The sequence below is a fragment of the Cajanus cajan genome, chromosome 5 (genome assembly GCF_000230855.2).
Source record: "Cajanus cajan strain Asha chromosome 5, NIPB_CcT2T_4, whole genome shotgun sequence".
In the NCBI taxonomy this organism is placed as follows: Eukaryota; Viridiplantae; Streptophyta; class Magnoliopsida; order Fabales; family Fabaceae; genus Cajanus; species Cajanus cajan.
The window spans coordinates 72453317-72475149 of NC_138521.1; the positions used below are offsets into that span (position 1 = coordinate 72453317).

Here is a 21833-nt window from a genome sequence, read left to right on the forward strand (position 1 = left end):
GTTTGCAAAAATCACGTTTGACTGGAAGTAATGAATAATAACTTCCGCGTTAAACGTGATTTAAATCACGTAAAACGCAAATGTAAACACAGGCTTAACGTGAATTCATGTGTGGACGTGATTCACAAAATCATATCCAAAACGCACTAGTAATATTTTCCTTTTGTAATTCGTAAAGTAGTTCCCACTGAGGGGTTTCCAACCTTTCTCACACTCTGATCATCTTAGCTTCCACCTCATCAAGTTGAAAGTTTAATTTAAGGGAGTTGATCTATTGATAATTAAAATCCATCATAAAACTTTAGTTACAGAATATGCACAATCGACATAAAATTCGTACATCATCTCTCTTTTACCAAGACTCTCCAGCCAGTAGAAGAAACATTAGGACATAACATGACCTATTGACATCTTAACATAATGACAATCACCTACGAACAGGATCTCCCAACTCATTGAAAACTTTGATGCCTTGTCTTTGTCTTACCTTACCTCCTTACAAAATCAGGCTGATTAGTGACAGATCTCACCCACGACCATTTATGATCTTTAGTATCAACTGGGTTACTTGCAAGTGCCACATCTTCCAATGGAATGTAGGCATAGTTTCCATTAATAGGACCAGTAACAAATCCAGTATACCCCGCCATAACACCATGAATAGCAGAGTGTGCCAGGAGTGTACAATACAAGTTATCAGTGGCATTTGCATGAACTGCACGAATCATGTAAGTAGGATCGATGTACTTGACTGTAAACAACTCCCCCGGGTGTTCCCTGGCCCACCACTTGTTCAGCTCTGACTTCAACCACACACCAACATCTAAGAAAACCATGTTCCCTGATTCATCACGCTCTTGCTTCTGTGAATCAGTTCTGGGAATTATGTCCTGGCCAGCACCCTCAGCAACTACAAGAACTGCATGCCCATTTTCCTTCAAACGCTGGTTGAGAAATTGGAAGAGACCTCCTTCACCTTCCAAGTAGAAATCTAGTTCAGGAATTAGGCAGCAATCAACGTCACGGCTGCTGAGTGTGGCGTGTAGAGCAATGTGACCTGTGCTTCGACCCATCAGCTTCACCAGGCCTATGCCGTTGACTGCACTCTCGGCTTCCACATGAGCAGCACTGATTGCTTGCTGAGCCATCTCAACTGCTGTTTGGAATCCGAAAGATCTGTCGATTATTCCCACGTCGTTATCCACTGTTTTAGGAATTCCAACAACTGCAACATTCATTTTGCGATGCCGTATTTCATCAAATATCTTCACGGCTCCTCGCATAGTCCCATCTCCACCTATAATGTACACCTGTTAACATGCGCAACATATGTCAACCCCATTAGTTTTGCTTTTCAAACATGAATTAAATGTATTTTTTACTCAAATTTGAAACTATTTTGGTTATCGATGTAATTTGGAAAAAACATATTTCAGTGAGATCCCAATGTGATCATAATAGTGAAGTGACCATAACAGCGTATATAAGTGATTTGAGGTGATCTTACAAGTTGATTTGCGTTTTGTAAATTGAGTTTTGTTAATGTCTAGTCGTGAGGTATGTTAGATATCTCACTTTGACTGGTAAGATAGCCATAATCTTTATAGTTTAATAGAGTTGAGTTAAGACTTGAGAGCATTTGACTTTCTAAATAAAACGCAGCAACACCTAGCTACTAAAGATTATGCAAGAGAGGCAAAGATGTAATGAGAAGAGAGGAAACCTGATTGAAAGCGTGATGTTGGATGGCATCGACGATCTTGTGGAGATCAAAACCTCCTCTTGAAGTCTGAAGGAGGGTGCCACCCATGGTGTGCCAATGGCGAACGAGGTTGGGGCTGAGAGGAAGAGGGTGAGTGGAGTAAAATCCTCTGTAGCCAGCGGTGATGCCGAAAATATGAGGGACAGAGTAGAGGTTGGAGAGAGAGACAACGAGCTCTCGGATGACGGTGTTAAGGCCGGGGCAGAGGCCTCCGCAGGTAACAATGGCGGCGCGAACATCGGAAGGCTGAAAGGAGATGAGTTTGCGGGGACCGGCGCGGAGGTAGGCGAAGCGGGGGGAGGGAGAGGGGTGGTTGTCGATCTGGCGGAGAACGAGGTCGGATTGTGTGAAGTAGAAGGCTTGTTTGTGGGTGTTGAAGTAAGGATGGTGATCGAGTGGGTTGGGGTGGCTTTGGAGGTTAAGGTGAGGAACTTCCTTCAGGAATATGGGCTTGAACAACTCCGATATGTCATTGTCTGCCATGCTAACACACCTCTACACTCTACACTCTACACTCTACACTCTACACCCTACTCTCCCTTCCTTTTCTATTTCAACTAAACAACACAAGTACTGTACGTGGCCATCGCTGCCTTCATCCTTTGACACGCATTACATCTTCTGCGCCCTTTTTTAGACACCTCTCTACACTCTCAAATTTTAAATCAATTATTTTTAAAATAGCTAATTATTATATATTCAACCAATGTTATCATATTTTAAAAGAAATTTTGATTCTGTAAATTTTTTTATTGTCAAAAAAATACACGAAACGCCTTACTAGTCCCCAAAATAAAAGAGTGAGACACATGCTACCTGAATTACTAGCTTTTTTTACCAAATTATTAGCTTGTTAGGCCAACTCGATTTGATCAATTCAGTTTCTGGTCAACTAGAATGTGACTTATACCAATCAGATTGTCGCGTGTTACCTGCGCACAACTTACAATTATTAAGTTCCCTAACTACTAATCGAATGGTGTTAAAAAAAAAAAACTACTCCCTCCAATTTTTTTTTTTTTTTTTAAGTTATGCACAAAAATTAAGACAATAATTAATATTTAATTTTTATTACATATTTTTCTGTTATACTTTTTAAGTAGTTAAAAAAAATAGATACATTAAAAAATAAATAGACACATTATTAAGTAAATATACATTAATTATCAAAGATAAAAATAGAAAAATAATAATAAGTTATTAATTTTAAAAAAAGTAACAATAAAAAAAATAACAAAATCTGACAAAAAAAACTATGAAAAAAAAAACTAATCAGATAAATTAAGATGATTTTTTTTTGTTCGTTCATGGAGTATTCACCGCGACTAATCTCCTCACTACGTTGGAAGCACCTCAAAGGGTGGAATAGCTAGCCCTAAGATTTAACGTGACTGCATACACAAGGCAGGATTCGAACTCCTGACCTCCGCCGAACCACACGCTTGACGCTTGAGGTAAGATGTTGTTTAATAACCTACGTGAAAATATACTACTAATATAAAAATACGTATATCAATTTAGTCAAAGTCCCACAATTCAATCCAAGTCAAAACACTCTTAAAATTCATCTAAAGACCCTGGAAAGAAGGTTGCATCTTACGATTAAAATGTAAAGACCACTTTATTGCCACTTGTGTCACTACATTTTCAATTTAAAACAGCTTTTTAAAATCATTTTCAAACAAAATATTTCTAAAAACTAAAATGACATTTTTTAAATTAATCATTTAACGGAAAAAATAAAATAGTCAGACAAGAAATCCTTTAAACTTGTACTTATGAGCCATGTGTAATCCAAATAAATAAATAAATATACAGAAAATACTATTTACGAGACATGTTAGAGTAAAAATAATTTCCCACAAACTGATATTAGCCTAAGATCATTTATAAACTTTTAGATTTGAAATGACCAATTAATTTTTATATTTATAACTCATTTTAAAAGATGAAAATAAGTTTATCTAGAAATTTTCTACATGGTTGAACATTGAAATCGAAGAAACTAAATTATGTTAAAAATACTACACTATCTTTAAGTAAAAGATAAATGACTAAATAGGTAACAGTCAGTAGGTAATAATTCAAAAAATTAAAGCTAAAACCAGATCAAAACTACCGTTATCCAACTAATTTGGAAGAAATTTTTATTTCTACATTATTCTAAAGCATTTCAGAACCAAACCACATCTTTTATATCGGTGCAATAAAATATTTCTTTCTTAAATTCAATAAATATTTGTACCAATTATAATCTTTAAATGCCATTGTTAAGTGCCAACAATTTCAGATTCTTCACATCTGATTTTCACTCAAATAGTCATCAACCATCAAAGAAAAGAAAAAAATTTAGAGCATGGTTGGATACAATCCTAGAAGGACTTTTAAGAGCAGAGCTTCTATGCTTAAAAATACTCTCTATTTCAAATACAGAAGCTCTCAAAAGTGCTTTTGACTGTTTTCAAACCAGCTCTCCCTTGAAGATTCTAAAAAACATTCACCAAATAGTTGCTTAAGAATATAATTGTAGAAGGCCTATTCTATCAGTCGTTTTACTTCAATTTTCATACATAAACCCTAAATAGGTGAATGTGTACTTAGTCAATTGAAAAAAATCATCGGTGTCCTGAATTTGTGGTCTCTAAAAAATTAACTGACACAAAAACATTCACTTAATAACCTCAAGAAACTACAGTCATGCACTTTTTTCTCAAGGAACTAAATTGGGTTGAGTATTTTTCGTAGAAGGAACTGAATATGTAATTATGTAATGTAAAATATGCGACTATTTCCCGTCTCACCAACCACAAGTTCCCAGTGATTATTGATAGATATACACGAGAAATTATTTACTTATTAGAATTACATGACTTCACTATGAATACATCACAGGCCATCCCATAATTACATATGCTGATAAGGTAAAAGATGAAAAAAAATTAAGTAAAAAAAATTGCAAACTTCCAAATCCGTGGAAAATGTTAGAATTTCTAGCTACCATGACACGAATAGGGACATCATGGAAGTGCATAAAATTAGGTTCACATTCTGAAACCTAGCGTTGTTTCATGATCCAAATCGAATACCAGTTATCCAAATGAAGACCCACGCAAGGCAAGATCGCATTCATCGATTAACACAAACCATGTTAAAAGTTCTATTTTGGTAAACAAAGATGCATCAATCTTCCATGGTTTAAATAAACAAGTCAAGCTATAGATGTAGATGAAACTTAACAAAATTAAACACTAAAATGTCGATACTATTGAATCAAGTCCTGATTAAACCATATGACACGTAAATAAACATAAAATGGGTAAACCACAAACAAAATCTGATAGGAGTCGGGGATTTTGCTGAGAACCACAACAAACTGCTACAATAGATAAGAGTTTGTTTTCACTTAAGAGGAATAAACCTGGATGAGTGAGTAGCACCTATACCAGGTCTCCCGTGCTTGACGGGTTTGTATGAAATAGAGAACTCAGCGAGATAATGGCCAATCATCTCGGGTTTGATTTCAACCTGGTTGAAGGTCTTCCCATTGTACACTCCAATAATGCTACCAATCATCTCTGGCACAATAATCATGTTGCGAAGGTGAGTGCGCACTGGCTCTGGCTTCTCACCAGCTGGTGCTTCCCTTTTCTATCATCATAACCAAACAAAAGAGATCAATTATATAAACCCTAAATGCTTATTCATTTATTCAATTACAGAAAGGTATATCAAATCATGAAATCAATAAACCCTCACGAGTTGCATATAGGTATATCATTGGCAAATAATTCATCACAGATCAATCGTATAAGATAATTTTAAGAGGAACGAGTAAAAGCACCGCTTTGCGAAGCTTCTTAATCAATGCCATGGGCTTTCTGGTGAGGCCTCTCTGGAACCTTCTACGAGCGCGGGCGCTGAAGAGCTTCACGAGTTCGTCGGTGGACATGTCGAGAAGCGCGTCCAAATCGACGCCTCTGAAGCTGAACTTCTTGAACGTTCTCTTCTTCGGTGCTCCTCCTGCCGCAACATCGACCTCAACGTCTGCCTGCAATTGTAATCGCAAATGCAACAATCAGAAACAGAAATAACAGATAAAGCAAACAGATCTCAGTGTCGACAGAGGAGAAGAAGAAGAACTCACCATTCTTGCCGGCTGCTAGGGTTTTGGTTTCGAGTTTCGAACAACAGAAGGCAGCGAAATAGCTTAGAGTCTCAACTTTATCGCATATCAGCCTCTTATGCTGTAACCCTAGAACAAAATCTCACCTTAGATGGGCTTCCACTTCTACGTTTATTGGGCTTCTATGTCTGCTACTACTTACTACCCATAAAAGCCCATTCAAATCCAAATGCTTTGGAGTTTAGTTCGGCTATTCATTATTTCTTTCTTAACTCGCGCGATTCTTTGTTAAATTCTTACTGGTATTTTAGAATGTTTATTTCACACACCAAATATTTGTATAAGTAACTATTACTTATAATAAATAAATATTATATTTGAAGATATAAATTATATTTAAAGTAATTTAAATAAATATTTTAAATAGATCAATTATATTTTAATTTACGATAAATAGATATATTATTTTTATATTTATTAAAGAATATTATTTTTAATTAATGATAACTTATTTTTAAAATATTAAAATCTATGTTATAAATAAATATCATAAATAAAAAAATTAAATTAAATAGGAAGTTAAAAAAATTTCTTAATCACGTTTAATATATAAAGATTAATTTTTTAATGAAAAATCAGATAATTTTTTAATTATTATCCTATAAAAAATGAATTATGCATTAATAATTAAAAATAATCATTTGATCACAAATTATTATATATATATATATAATAAATTTCTTAATCTTTATAATAATTATCTTATAGATTATATTAACGGTAATTTTTTTAATTGGTGGATAGACATTAATATTGTATAGCCATTAAATTCTTCTATTAAAAAAATTAGACTATGCACTAATAGTATAAAATAAATCATTATATACTATTATTTATGGTAAACATATTGACTTTTATAATAATTATTTTAAAAAATTATAAAAAATAATAATTATCTTAAAAATTATTTTAAAAAAACAGTAATTATTTTAAAAAATATTTTGAAATGATATTTTTTTTATTGATTGATAGAGTGAAACTATTTTACACTAATAATCCATATCTATTAAAGACTTACTTTATTAGAATAAATTAAGAAAATCAACTCTATTAGCTTAATAAGAGAAATATTTGATGAATTGTTTATTTATCATATCATTAAGTGCGGAGCTTTATTGTTTAAGGGACATTTTGAGAAGAAAAAAAAAATATAAATATATATATATATATATATATATATAATAAATATAGTGTTTGAACATATAAATTAATTTTTATATATTAAAGATAAACTTTTTTAGGTGAAAATATTTTTTTGGATTTCTCCCCAGGGAGAACTTTTAGAAGTTTTTACAATCTCTTATTTACTTTAAATTTTATTTGTCATATTTATTTATAAATTAAATTTTAATAATTTAAAAATAAATAATTTTTTATATATTAAATAGCGGAACGCATTAGTTATTCACTATAGTAAGAATCATAGAAAAAGACAATGGTTCATTCTTAAAAGCCAATATTCTTACATCTAAAGAGTTGGGTAGAAAAAAAGGGGAGTGGGATTCATTTCAAATCTAAGTCATAAGAATAGGATTCATTTGAAATTTAATAAACAGATCCAAAAAGCGAATTTTTAGAAAATTAAATTATACTTTGATTTCTTTTATCTTATTTTTTAGATTTTTTATCCTTTATTTGTTAAAAATTCATCTTTTATATTTAAATTAATATGATATTTTTAAAATAATAATTATTTTCAATTTTGTGACACAATTTTATATAAAATTTTAACTGATTTAAAATGTAAAACTTGTAACAATATATTCACTCAATGAAAATTATGATATGTAGTTATTGTTCAAATTCAAATGTGACATAAAGTGAAAAACATATTTTACGAACAATTAGAAAATGATATTAAATTATTTTTTTTTTGAATTTTTATTTATTTATTATATTTATAATATTTTTTGTTGAATTTCAATAACATTTAATAGTTATTATATAAGTGAATCTTATGAGATAAATTCTAACTCTTAAATTAGTTTAAAAAAATTTAAAAGACTAAATTAACATAAATTTAGAAGATAAAATAACAAAAATGAACATTATGAAGGATAAAAGACTAAAATAAATTTAAAAAATAGGAAAAAGTATAATTTCACCTTTAAAAAAACATCATTTAAAACAATTGGTGACCGGTTTTAAAAAACAATACGTGACTACAATTTTAGGTGTAACTAGAAGGTTTTTGGGTATATTTGTTATCATTATTTATGACTATTGTTACTGGAGTGTATTTATGAGCAATTTTTGTCACTTATAGTGAAGGGCAGTCTGTAAGATGGAAGTAAATGTTAGTGGAAGTGTTTGTTTTATGATTATGGAGTATGTGAAGAATGAAGATGGGATGCCTCATGGCTGTTTAGTTCACAACAACACACTACATAAATAGATCATATGTATGACATTGACAGGACAGGGTTGATTAAATAACAAGTTTAAACATCACAGGCATTGTATTGCCGTATTGGTACAATCACGTAACACTAACACATGTGTAAACAAGTAAAGAAAGTGCTATCTAAAATAATATCTCAATCATAGGATTGGAGAGTCATCATGGCGTGGTTGCCGGTTGGAGGGTTTCTGCCATATGGGGCCATAGCTAGCTTACTGTCGTCAAACTCACTCAACCCCAGCCAGACCCAGTTCATCACTTTGCTTTGCCAAGTGACAGAGAATGTTTCATAAATTAGTTTATTCAATTCAACCTTATTAATTAACATTAGCCCGGGAGGGTTTTAGTTTTAACATGCCTTTCTTTCATGAATTGAGATCAGGCAAATCATTGACATAATCTGTAATTTATGCAAACGTATTTAATGATATGACCATAAAGCAAAAAAACACAACCCTCTTTCTGTGTATTAAGTGGAAAAGATTTTTATTAATTTTTAATTTTATTTTATATTTTAAAAAAGAAGACACAAAAAGATAGTCTCTCGAGGATTGTGCAAGAGCATGACTAGATACTAATATACACCACTAGCTTAAAAGTTTAAAAAAGAAATGAAAAGTAAAATCGTTATGTATATGCAGCAGCATTGGAGGGAGTACAACTATATATACATGCTGAATAGTTGTCTATAATATCTCTTCCATAACAGCAGAATTCTCTGCACTTGTACTAGTTGTTTTAAGTTGTTATCTCTTCCTGATTTTTTGATATTCCGTAAACAGATTAGTTGCTTAAAATCCCTTATCCTAACTGAATCATGATCACGATGAGATTTCCTTCATTTGCGGCATTTTGTTCAGGGTGTGACCCTTCCTTCCACTTATTAATAAGAGCTTTGTTGCATACCTTTTTCACATCCCTTCCCCGAACTCCTTTTTCAAGAGCATGGAAAAGAGCTAGCAAACTTCATTCATATTCACCTTATCTTCTCTCTCTTCTCCTTTTAACTGCATTCTCTTTTCATTAAAGAGGACTCAACCTGTCACCTTTAAAGCAAATAATATCTTGGTGAAAGCTTAGCTTAGCACAATGTGGACTGGAAAGCATTCAATTTTCCTCTTACTCTCCTTCATTCTCTTTTATGTGTTCCATGCACCTGCTTTTGCGATCAAAAAGGTTTGCTTTATGTCACTGTTATGTTATCACTCTCCCTTCAACAGTTTGGTTGCTCAACATTTTTTGTGCTTTCTTCTTTCAAGTTTTCATCTTTTTGCTTTTGTGCAATCGTTTCAAGTTTAAACTGACTAACTGGTCAATTTCTTTCTTTTTCTTTAAAAAAACTATAAAAAAAAAGTCTTACATAGTGTACATGGGATCTCATAACCATGGTGAAGGAGCCACAGATGCTGATTTTCATCGAGTTACACAAACTCATCATGAATTCCTTCAATCCTATGTAGGAAGGTACACATTAATTGAATGTATTAGAAAAAAAGAGAAACTTGCATTGCCTTGGTTCAAAGTTCAAACTCTTTTGTGTGTGTTGTAATGCAGTAATGAGAAAGCAAAAGAGTCAATAATATATTCTTACACAAGGCATATCAATGGCTTTGCTGTCATGCTGGAAGAGGAAGAGGCCGCGGAGATTGCAAGTAAGAATACCACAAATACAAAACATTGTTCTAAGCATGTGAGGAATGAAATTCCAACCTTAACAACGTTACTTGTATTGTGTGTTTGATGCAGAGCATCCAGACGTTGTGTCAGTTTTCTTAAACAAAGGAAGAAAATTGCATACTACTCATTCGTGGCAATTCATGGAGCTGGAACGGAATAATGGGGTGATTCCCCCTGATTCCCTGTTTAGAAAAGCCAGATATGGTGAAGATACTATTGTTGCGCATCTTGACACTGGTAATTTTGCCATTGTAAATTCTCACCTTTCCCGAGTCCCAACTACCTAAGCTATTAGGCCACTCATGTGCATATATTATTATTATAATGTTTATGATTATCATTACTATAATACTATTAGATTATGTATTTGACTAGAATGTGTTATGATATTATATTATTATATGTCACACAAACACAAAGCTTGCATTCCTTACGTATCAAGAGTTAAAATTGTGAAAGGTCCTATTTCCTATCTGTTCGTTCTTTCTTGTGTGCTGACTAATAAAAGTACCGTAACTTTCTCTGTTGTCTGTCATTGTGTCATTGCCACATGCATTCTTTTTATTATTTTAAAAATATGGAAAAATGTGCAATCACTATCCACTTGTCAAAAGCATCATCTGTCTTGTTTGCAGCCGTGGAAATCACTTTGAAGTGGACCCTTTTCATGTGTGACAAATCGCGGGCGACCCATTATGTTTTTTCATTATCCCATTTCAAATTGCACTGTGTCATTTTGATAATTTTCTAACTAACTATGTCATTTTCAATAATTCATGCGTTCTTATTTCTCATATACCATGTTGTTGGGATACGATATTTAGTATTTACTCAACTAGAGTACCTAAACAAATTTCGCACTGTTTCATCAGGACTACTCAACTCTTCCTTTTTTTCTACTTTTCCTTTTATCACATCCAATGTTCCATATCCCTCCTATAAAGTCTCTGCTCATAAATCCCGTGCATGAAACATTTCTGTTATTGTTTTCAAAAAGTTTGATTAAAAATTTTGTTGTAGGTGTATGGCCAGAATCTCCGAGCTTTAGAGATGAGGGGATGGGACCCATACCATCAAGGTGGAAAGGAACTTGTCAACATGATATCACCGGCTTCCGTTGCAACAGGTGATCAAGTTCTCTTGTTTCACTTAATTTATCAGTTTCCATCACATTTTCCCTGTGTATAGTCTATTCCGGAGATTACAAAAACTTTAGCCGCAAAAATATACTGTCAATTCAGCTCGTTTAAGACTATTATGCTTTGTTTATGACAGTGCTTCACAAGCATTTATTATCCACATTTATTTTCACTGTTAAATCTTGCTAATTACAACACTTATCCATATAGTTATGCCTCGTGCAAAAAAAAAAAACTATTTGTTTATTCTGTAATTTAATTTCTGTCCTTTTGGTTCTGTCAGGATGCAAACTAAAAGTTTGAAACTGTTAATAGACTCCATCTCTCATGCTTGAATTGTATGCCATTAATTTATAATATAATTATAGACTTCATAAGAACTATCATTAGTCGATAGAGCAGTTTCATAAAAACATTAGCGCAATGAAAAATATGAAATGTCTAACTGTTTGATAATACATGAAGGAAGCTGATAGGAGCAAGGTTCTTCAACAAAGGTTACATTGCCTTTGCGGGAGCCGCAAAAGTCAACAGCTCAGTCAACACAGCACGAGACTATGAGGGCCATGGATCTCACACACTCTCAACAATAGGAGGAAACTTCGTTCCTGGTGCAAATGTATTTGGGTATGGTAATGGAACTGCTGAAGGTGGTTCTCCTAGGGCCAGGGTTGTTACTTACAAGGTGTGCTGGCCAGAAATTGATGGTAATGAGTGCTTTGATGCTGACATCATGGCAGCCTTTGACATGGCCATACATGATGGGGTTGATGTTCTTTCTCTCTCTCTTGGAGGGAGTCCTGCGGATTACTTTGATGATGGCCTTGCAATTGGGGCCTTTCATGCTAACATGAGGGGCATCCCTGTCATATGCTCTGCTGGAAATTCGGGACCAACACCTGGCACTGTTTCAAATGTTGCACCTTGGATATTAACAGTTGGTGCAAGCACCTTGGACAGAAAGTTTGACACTGTTGTTGAACTCCACAATGGAAAGAGCTTCAAGGTATATATTTTGTAGTTGAATCTTTTAAAGTAAGCAATTCACTCTAGAGGATAAAGGAAGTATTTTTAATCATTCGTGAAAAAATTAAATGTTGATATTTCATCCTTGATTATCAGGGAGCAAGCCTTTCTAGACCTTTGCCAGAACACAAGCTTTATCCTCTCATCAATTCTGCAGATGCAAAGTTGGCTCATGAATCAATTGAAAACGCGTAAGAACTGCTTTTAAAGACCTTGTTTAACACGTGTGTACAACTTTTCCAATGTGATTTTGAAAGTACAACATAGTATAATTAACATGTTTGTCCTTCGTGTATGTAGTACTCTCTGTTTGCGAGGAACAATTGACCCTGAGAAGGTGAAGGGCAAAATATTGGTTTGCCTTAGAGGTATCATTGCAAGAGTGGAAAAGGGACTGGTTGCTTTGGAGGCTGGTGCAGCTGGGATGATTCTTTGTAATGACAAGCTCAGTGGTAATGAGCTTATTGCTGATCCTCATCTTCTGCCAGCATCACAAATTAATTATGAAGATGGTCTTGCTGTCTATGCCTACTTGAACTCAACCAAGTAACAATTTCTTGATCCCTCGCTCTCTTTAATGCATGCACAAGCATTTCTCTTCACTTTTAACGTGTCTTGATGGTTAATCACATATCACCATTATCATGTAACAGGAATCCTCTAGGATATATTGATCCACCCACGACCAAATTGGGGATAGAGCCTGCTCCAAGCATGGCATCTTTCTCCTCTAGAGGACCCAATACAGTCACACCAGAGATTCTCAAGGTTTTCCATTCGTCCATTATATAATAATGGCTTTCAAAAATCAAATTTTCTTTTCCAAGCAACTTGTGAGTCAATTTCAAATAGTCCTTCGTAACTTGTGGTTTCATTTTCTTCTTCACCTCTTCAGCCTGATGTCACTGCTCCTGGTGTGAACATTATTGCTGCGTACTCAGAAGGGATTAGCCCAACAGAAATGAGTTTTGATAAGCGCAGGATTCCTTTTATCACCATGTCTGGAACTTCCATGTCTTGTCCTCATGTGGCTGGAGTTGTTAGCCTTCTCAAGACTCTCCACCCTGACTGGAGTCCAGCGGCTATTAAATCTGCAATAATGACAACTAGTAAGAGCTTTAGAATATCCATCATCATACTTTATATCTTATGAAGTTATTGGTGCATTCATATATATTTCCTTTAGCACAAACCTTCTATAACTACTTGCTGTGTTGTTTTTCAATGAAAATTCAATGTAACACAACTTATAAGATAAACTCTAACAGGAGTTGCTTGAGTAAGAATCTGTTCGTAACATTAAAATATGATCATTTTAAGTTCTTAAATATTTTTACTATTAGCATAAAAAAAAATTGCTGAAGTTCTTAAATCTAATGTATCATAATAGGACCCACCAAAAAATGAAGTAAGAAATAAAGAAAAGGTGCACCATTGCATATAATAACAGTTACACATGTTGTATTTTTATTGGAAAACAAGAGTTAAAAGTACTTATCTATGGATACCTATATATTGTCTTTTATTTGGCTGACGTGAATTTTTGTTGTGGAAAATGTTATGTTTCAGCTAGGACAAGGGACAACACTGGTAAGCCAATGCTTGATGGGAATTCTGAGAAGGCAACGCCATTTGCTTATGGGTCTGGGCACATCAGACCAAACCGTGCCATGGATCCGGGGTTGGTGTATGACTTGAACAACAATGACTACCTAAACTTTCTTTGTGTCACTGGCTATAACCATACTCAGATAAAAGCATTCTCTGGTGCTCCTTATCATTGTCCTGATGTAATAAGAATCCTGGATTTCAACTACCCTTCAATAACAATACCAGTACTGTACGGCTCAGTTAGTTTGACACGGAGAGTGAAAAATGTTGGGTCACCAGGCACTTACATCGCAAGGCTTAAAGCACCAGAAGGTGTTTCCGTAATTGTGGAGCCTGGAAAGTTGAAATTTGACAAAATTGGTGAAGAGAAGAGCTATAAGTTGACAGTGGAAGTAGAGAGACCAGGTGTGGGAACATCATTTGGAAGAATAACTTGGTCCGATGGCAGACATGAAGTGATGAGTCCAATTGTGGTTGGGGGAGTTAGAGGGTAGATCCATGATCCATCAACTAATAACAGATAAATTAGGATGACATCTTTTTTTGTTTTTCTCATTTCCCGCTTTTATTCTTTTCGGTTTATATTATTAGGGAGATTAGCAAAAGGAAAATGCATAACCTGGGATTGGATTCTTGCCTCTATCATTTTCTACTGATTAGTTTACTCTCACTAGGAAGAACTGCAATTTGTGAATTTGAGGACAAAATAAATTTAGTATTAGATAAATGTTTATTTATTCTTTTTTGGGTTTATTTTGTGCAAATAATTATATGTTAGTCACTTAGTCGTAATATAAATTTCTAAAAAAACAAGTTAATGAATTATCATAAATATATATATATTAAAAAAAAACAAATACGCCAACTGATGCACGTTTTATATAATAAAGATATTAAATATTTTATTTTAAAAATAAAATTTATTTAACTACAATAATTTCAAAATATAGAATCATAAATTTCAAGATTAAAAATAAAATATTTTAAAATAAAAATCAATGTGAAAATTTACAAAAAAATATAATTAATAATGATATTTTTTTGGAAATACATATTTTCCCCCATTTTTCAATAGTCAGATTTACTCTTTAATATCATAACCATCTCTTTTTTTTATTTAACTTCAAAAATACCTTATAGATAAGTAATTACTTTTCTAACTTGACATTTTTTTTTATTTTAATTATTTATTATTTATCTTCTATTTTAATTATTCTACATTTTATTTTTTATTTAAATAAAATATATAGAGATATGAAGTGTTTGAACACACTAGTAATACTATAAATTTTTAAAGCTATAATAATATGAATTTCTGAGAAAAAATAAGTAAAATATTATGGTTTTTAAAAAAGAGTAATATATATGTGTATATATATATACTTCTATAAAATTTAATTTAAAAATAACATAAATATAAACCATTCCAAAAGGTTTAAAAATTATTAAAATGAAACTATGAAGAAATTAAAAAGAAAAACTGTTTTATTTAGAAGAATTGAAAAAAAAAACATTTTATAAAATTAAAAAAAAAGTTCAAATGATAAAAAAATTGTTAAAAATAAAAATATATAATCAATGCGTCAAAATTTATATATATATATATATACTCCAATAGCCTTTATATCAAGTAAAAGATAACATAATATTCTTTCATGTATCTTATTTATTTAAAATTAGAAGGGTTGAAGCACTTCGTACCTTTAATAATTACAAAGTTGCAAATAATTATTTAAAAAAAATTAAAAATATTTTTTTTTACATTTTAAGAGGTATAATGGTCTACTAAAAAGTGGATACTAAAAGGGTAGTTATGAAAATATATTTCCTTTATAATAGTTATAGATACAAATACAAATCTAATTATAATTTATGAATTTATTCATTTATATTTAATTTGAAAAAGTTATATTTGAAAAAAAAAAAGAGAAGAGACGTTGAAAGAGCAAAAGGGAAAATTGCAAAAATTTTAGTGTCATAGTAGAATAATTTTGGCTCGATATCTTGTAACTTGTATATATTTTCATTGAATTGTGAATAAACGCAAGCAATTTCGCACCTCTTCTGTGATATTTGTTCAACCATTTTTGGAAATGGACATTTTAATGGTTATCGAGCAAAATTTAACTCCCAGGTCAACTAAAAATTAAACAATTAAATAGGATATAAGTGGAAAATAACTTTCACCTTATAAGTTTGTTTTGTAAAGATAAATTAAACCTAAATTCATTATTTTAAAAAGGTATCTGAGCTATCCTAGATCCTTAAAATGGATTATTATACACGTACAAGTCTAATAATACTTGATGTAACTCTAACCTTACAAGCCGGTTTTGTAGGAACATATTCTCAAAATTGACACCATGAAAGCTGGAAAAGGTTAATCTTTTCCCCAAATCTTCGACTGATGTGGTGCACGGTCTTGAATCTCTTTTCCCGGAAGATCCTTCCTTGATCATTATGTTTATGCCGCAGATTTATCTGCCTCTTAGTCATTAATTAGTAACACATGCCCTAGGTGGCATTCAACAGCAGATTGATTCTGTTCACTCTCCAATGGTATATGCTGGAATGTTGAATGCTTGTTTTGAACTGATAACATGGTTTCTGCTTTTAATGTTGATTTTCCTTTTGTCTGGTATTGTTCTCTTGCCTCTATAGTTGTAGATTTTATTGTTTATGTTTCGTTAACAACAAATATTTTATTGGAACTTGGTTATAAGTTAGTTGGCACTAATCAGACGTAATTTAAGGAATCTTTGTAGGTTATGGAAGAATAATTTGTTCCTTTGAAACTGTACAATGTATTCAAGAATATACTAATAGTATCTGACCCCCAATTAGAAATGTTTATACTAGGAGAGAAGGATGAACCCAAGGAATCAAGTGGGCAACCTATATTCAATTAGAAACACTTAATTTATTTGAGTCTTGTTGGATCAAAGGTAGAAGTGTTTTTAAGAACTTCTCAATAAAAATAAAGGTTATATGGAGTAGAGAAAAATTTTCAAAAATACTTCTAAACTTGCATTTAATCAGACTCTTAGACTACTTTAAATAAAGACAGAATCAAGTGGACAACCTCTATTTAATTAGAAACAGTTAATTTATTAGACTCTAATTGCATACAAGATAAAAGTGTTTTTAAGAACTTCTCAATAGAAATAAAGGTTGTATTGAGTAGAAAAAAATTCTCAAAAATACTTTTAAACTTGTATTAATCAGACTCTTAGGCTACTTTAAATAGAGACAGAATGTAAAGAGTTAGTTGGTTGAGTTTTAGGATGTTGTAAGCTTCTCTTCTTCTATATATGCACTGTTTAATCTAGAGATGGAATCTGTCCAACAAAATTCTTTTTTCTTCTGTTAATTCCTATTCTGTGAACCAGTATCTATCAAATATATGAAGATTTATGTAGAAATAGGAATTTTTTTTCTTCTTTTATTAACATGAAACTTTTTTAAAAGGAGTGATTTAGCATAAATGACTTATTATAGTATATTCTCTAATCAAAATAACCACATAACTTGGAAACTAGATTTTATTTTATTTCCCACTATGTCAAAGAGTAGAGTTATATTTTTTTCATATTTGCATTGCAGGGGGTAGTTTAATAAAGTACACATATACGTTTATACACATTGACCTGTTGTTATATTTGGCTGAGGACTAATAGATTGATTAGTTAGCAGTAAGGGTATGTGTAGGGCCCGATAGTCCACCCGTTCCTCCACCATAGTATGATATTGTCCGCTTTGGGCCCAAGCCCGCACGGTTTTGTTTTTGGGCTCCTTCCCAAAAGGCCTCATACTATGTGGAATGGTGGACACTTATAAACTAGCCAATGTTCCTTCATTTTACCGATGTGGGACTTGGGATGAATCCCAACAGTATGCTGATCTCTAAAACCTACAGTCTTCTTGATATTCCATTTGATTTTTCTGGTTTCTGGGCCTCACTATCTCCTGTTAGCTGATTTTACATGTTTGAACACCCACATTTTGTTTTATGATGCCACTGGACACAATTAATTCAGCATCATCAATCACTCAAACCTTGAGTAGTCAATTGGCTAATAGCCAGCATGAACTGACACCAGTTTCTGCCCCATTGTCACACATATCAGCCATGGCCTGCATGGGATGGTAAGTTTATGGGTGTCCATAAAAATCAATAAGGATGCGATATGAAAATGTGAAATTCATGAAAATTCTTGATTCTATCCCCTTGAAAGAACTGCTCTTCCATTTTAGGCATCCATCTATGCTTACACACTGAGGAGAGTGATACCCCATGTCTGTGCTAGAGTTCATTTGCAATTCCAACAATAGTTTGGTTCCATGTTTAATCCTAGTTAAGGGTGAAATCACGTCTTATGAGCAATAAACCCACTCCAATTACTCCAACCAGAGAAGACCACATTAGATCTCCACATATTGTTATTGGTTGATGCATCAATTTCCTAGTTTGTATGATTGTATCAGATAGTCATCATGGATAACATTTAATTTCAAACCCTTTCATAACCATGTTGAGTTTAGCAGATGTATTGACAATGGTGCCACTGCCATTAAGCCGAGTTCTTCTGTCTTATCTCAAGTAACTGTCTTGTGACATAAATATCAAGAAAATGTATGTGTGACCAATATTGGATCAAGTGTACCACACACCGGGGCCATTGTCGGAATTTATCAACTATTTATCCATCAGAAACAAGCACAATCTGCCTCCTCATACATGTCATATACTGTGTTATTGAGCTGTAAAGGACTTCATTGTATTTTATCACCAGTGCAGAAAAAGTAAGGGCCAATTTCTGTTTGTATAGAAATCTAGATGGTTTAGAGGGACAAGGAGAACTAGAATATGAAATTATCCTTGTTCCAAGTGATGATTTGTGTAAAATAGTTCCATTTCTTCTGTATCATTTGATAAAAACTGAATTGAACACAAGATTTCACAGGTCACGTAAAGATTTTATTTCTAAAAAGAACGAAACACGTTTCTAAACTCATGATAGCCACTATGAGTAATGTATTAAAACGTGTGAGCATTACCAAATGGATCATTTGATAGTTGAGTGGTCCCATTGAGGTTTCTGTTTTGAGATAGATTATGACTATGGCATGGGTCATTCTAAGAGAAAACGGCCTACCGCAAACAGCATGGATCTCAAGCCACCGCGTACCAATAACGGTCTCAATAGTTCGTTACCAAAAAAAAATAAAAAGAAAAGAAAAAGTGGGTTGGTTTGAAATCATTTTCACGCCTAAAATAACTATAAAAGCATGAAAACGCAGAGTTGTTGGTTGCGTTGAAATGAAAGCTACAAAACGCGATCTTCCGTGATTAGGAGCGAAGAGTAGGAAACGTTAAATGTAAAGCCCCTGGCCAAAATTAGAGACGCAAAAGAAGGAACCGATCCCTATCTCAAATTACTTTTGTTGGCATGAAAAAAAATGTGACAAGTGTGCTCATGCATGTGTTTGTGTTTGTGCGATGAGTTGAGAGACGGTTTTAGCTTAATATGTATGGCGTGGCGTGTGTGTAACGATTACCATTTATAATCTTTTTACATAAGCATACGTTACCCCCCACATGATATACATACATACATAATACATTCCTCGCTCTTCATTGCCCTCAAGACTCGTCTAAAGGTTCCCAACTATACCCCCATTACTCTTTCCATCATCAATCATTTCTATAATCTATTGCATTCATTCTTGTAATGTTGTTCAATGTTCAACCCATACGTGCAAAGTTGATTCAATCTGAATGCATGCATGACTATCTGAGGTTTTGTGTTTGATCATGTGAAAATTAAGTTGTGTTTGTTTGTATATTTTGCATTTTGCAGTGAGAATTTAGAAATGGAGCAGGAGAGGATGAAGAGAGCAAGAGAAGGAAATGAAGAAAGTGAGAATAACAAGGCAAAGAAAAGAGATGTGAGTGGCATAAAGTTGACGAATGAGGTGGGAAAAGAGAAGGAGGGTTTTTCTTCCGAGATGGGACTTGGGGTATTCGATTTCCCTTGGCTGAAAGATGGTGTCACGTCTATATCAGAGGACTATTCGTTGGATTTTGAAGACAAATTATCGTCATTGCTAGAACAAGAAGACGCTGCTGCTAGTATTCATCCAATGGCTCATATTCCAGAAGCCAATAATTTGGAGGATCTTACATGGCAGACATTTGAAAGTGACATGTTGAAGTTGGAAGCAGAAGATGTGGATTGCATTTGGAGCTTTCTGCTTAATCAAACTCTCTGAACGCTCATTCAGCTAGCATGCTTGTTTTGTTTCATGTTAATTAATAGTTCATCTTAGGTGAATTAATTAGGTGGTGTTTTTCTTTCTCTTCCAATTTAATTTAAACCATTTCCTTTCTGCATACCTCTTAAAGCCACTCTCACCAATTTTGTCTCCTCCTTCCATTAAATTGCATGGACATACACATATATTTAAGTTTGAGTTAAAATTGTGAATAAAATATTAAAAATTGAACCTAGAAACTCCGAAAATAGAGAGTGAAAAGTCATTGACTTTCGTAACCTAAACCGACCCACCTATTACAGGTCACGTAGAACATCCACTCCACCGTTTGCTTGAAATAGTAAACACAAACCAAAGAACTCATGCTTGTTTTGTATTTTTTTTATTTTTTATTTTAAGAATTTAGTCTTTACACCAGATCTCCGTACACGCGTTTCTTGTTCTATTTGTGTCCTAAGAACTAGCCACCAAATCCTTTACAACACTAGTAGCTAATTCTAAATGGCCTAGATTGTATCAACAACAGTTGCTGACATATTTTGTCAAATGGGTTTTCTAAATTACTTTTTTTTTCTTATTTTATTTAACTGATTTAATATCATCTTTTATTTTGTTTTTAACAGCACAAACAATATGATCTTTTATTATTAAAATGTTAAATTTGCTTCTTTAATTTAAAGAAAATATAATATTTTTTTTTATCAATTTACTGTGAGTTTGATCAATCGTTAAAGATGTGATTTTTCACGTCTAAACCAAAACTAGTAGTATGGTAGTTTCTCTATCTTTAATGTGGATTTCATTTCAAACATGACTACTTAACATATAACTAAACACACACTTAAATTAACATTGTTAACGTTTTGTACATATTATACAATAAAAGAAATGATAAAAAATCGTCATGTGTGTGATATTGTTAGTTTAAATTAAACAAAAAATATTATATTATTTTAAAAATAAATGATCAAATTAAATTTTTTAATGATAATGAGACTAAGTTAATTAAATAAAAAATTGTACTAATATATATTAAATTTTAAGTTCAAACTTTATGTTGAAAACAAAACAGTTCAAGCTTTGTTTTATATTTATAATCTTTTATATGGATAAAAAGTTAATATATATATATATATATATATATATATATATATATATATATATATATATTAAAAGAGTAATTAGCGAATCGGTTTACATCAAAAGTTGATTAGGCTGCGTCAAATTAAAAGTCTTTCTTTTGGTTAAATGAGTTTACCTATAAATTTGCTCTAGGGTCTGAACTTATGCAAAAGTAATTAGTTATTGATATTAGTGTGTTTATTTTACATCGTGATATCAGTGTTTAAAATTACAAACATGGCTAATTTAACTTTTTTAATGACAGAAAGGAAAAATTAGTTTATGATTTTAATCACTATCAGTTAATTTATTAGTCTTTAAAATTAATATCACTAATTAATCGGTTAGATCTTTATTTTTATAAAATTAATCAATTTTTAATTCTTAAATTTGACAATGCTATTACTTTGTTATCTAAATTTGTTAACCATAAATCAATTTAGTAAATTAATTTAACATATGTTCAATTGGTCTCTAATTAATAACCAGGGACTGAATCAGTTAATATGTAATAAAATTAAGATAAAATAATTATTATTAAAATAAAAAAATTAAATTAGGGAATCTATAATCATAGGAAATAAAATGTGATAAATCGTACATGAGAATATAATTTCCTTAAATTCTTTTTTTTTT

The 21833-nt window shown here is 32.4% G+C and overlaps 4 protein-coding genes across 5 annotated transcripts; 2 read left to right on the forward strand and 2 right to left on the reverse strand.

The window, feature by feature from the left end:
- Positions 1–251: 251 nt before the first annotated feature.
- On the reverse strand, positions 252–2734 carry PFK2 (phosphofructokinase 2). Its single transcript, XM_020375036.3, has 2 exons — positions 1724–2734; positions 252–1310 (listed from the first exon to the last, which is right to left on the reverse strand). The coding sequence occupies exons 1-2, from the start codon at positions 2243–2245 to the stop codon at positions 489–491; spliced, it is 1344 nt and encodes a 447-aa protein (XP_020230625.1). The 5' UTR covers positions 2246–2734; the 3' UTR covers positions 252–488.
- A 2269-nt stretch (positions 2735–5003) lies between these two features.
- On the reverse strand, positions 5004–6066 carry LOC109811367 (small ribosomal subunit protein uS19x). The gene is made up of 3 exons (XM_020375100.3): positions 5907–6066; positions 5604–5810; positions 5004–5410 (listed from the first exon to the last, which is right to left on the reverse strand). Exons 1-3 carry the CDS (start codon positions 5907–5909, stop codon positions 5162–5164), a joined length of 459 nt encoding a protein of 152 aa, XP_020230689.1. The 5' UTR covers positions 5910–6066; the 3' UTR covers positions 5004–5161.
- A 2983-nt stretch (positions 6067–9049) lies between these two features.
- On the forward strand, positions 9050–14552 carry LOC109811388 (subtilisin-like protease SBT5.4). The gene is made up of 11 exons (XM_020375135.3): positions 9050–9522; positions 9701–9810; positions 9901–9998; positions 10093–10260; positions 11044–11149; positions 11628–12168; positions 12285–12379; positions 12489–12734; positions 12842–12956; positions 13084–13297; positions 13758–14552. Exons 1-11 carry the CDS (start codon positions 9436–9438, stop codon positions 14291–14293), a joined length of 2316 nt encoding a protein of 771 aa, XP_020230724.1. The 5' UTR covers positions 9050–9435; the 3' UTR covers positions 14294–14552.
- Positions 14553–16119: 1567 nt separating this feature from the next.
- Positions 16120–20204, forward strand: LOC109811333 (uncharacterized). Of its 2 annotated transcripts, none has more exons than XM_029273985.2 (2): positions 16120–16358; positions 19661–20204. In XM_029273985.2, exon 2 carries the CDS (start codon positions 19674–19676, stop codon positions 20070–20072), a length of 399 nt encoding a protein of 132 aa, XP_029129818.1. In that variant the 5' UTR covers positions 16120–16358; positions 19661–19673; the 3' UTR covers positions 20073–20204. The 2 variants fall into 2 exon arrangements, with proteins under 2 accessions (XP_029129818.1, XP_020230628.1); XM_020375039.3 differs by lacking the exon at positions 16120–16358 and adding an exon at positions 17369–19460.
- The last annotated feature ends 1629 nt before the right edge of the window (positions 20205–21833 follow it).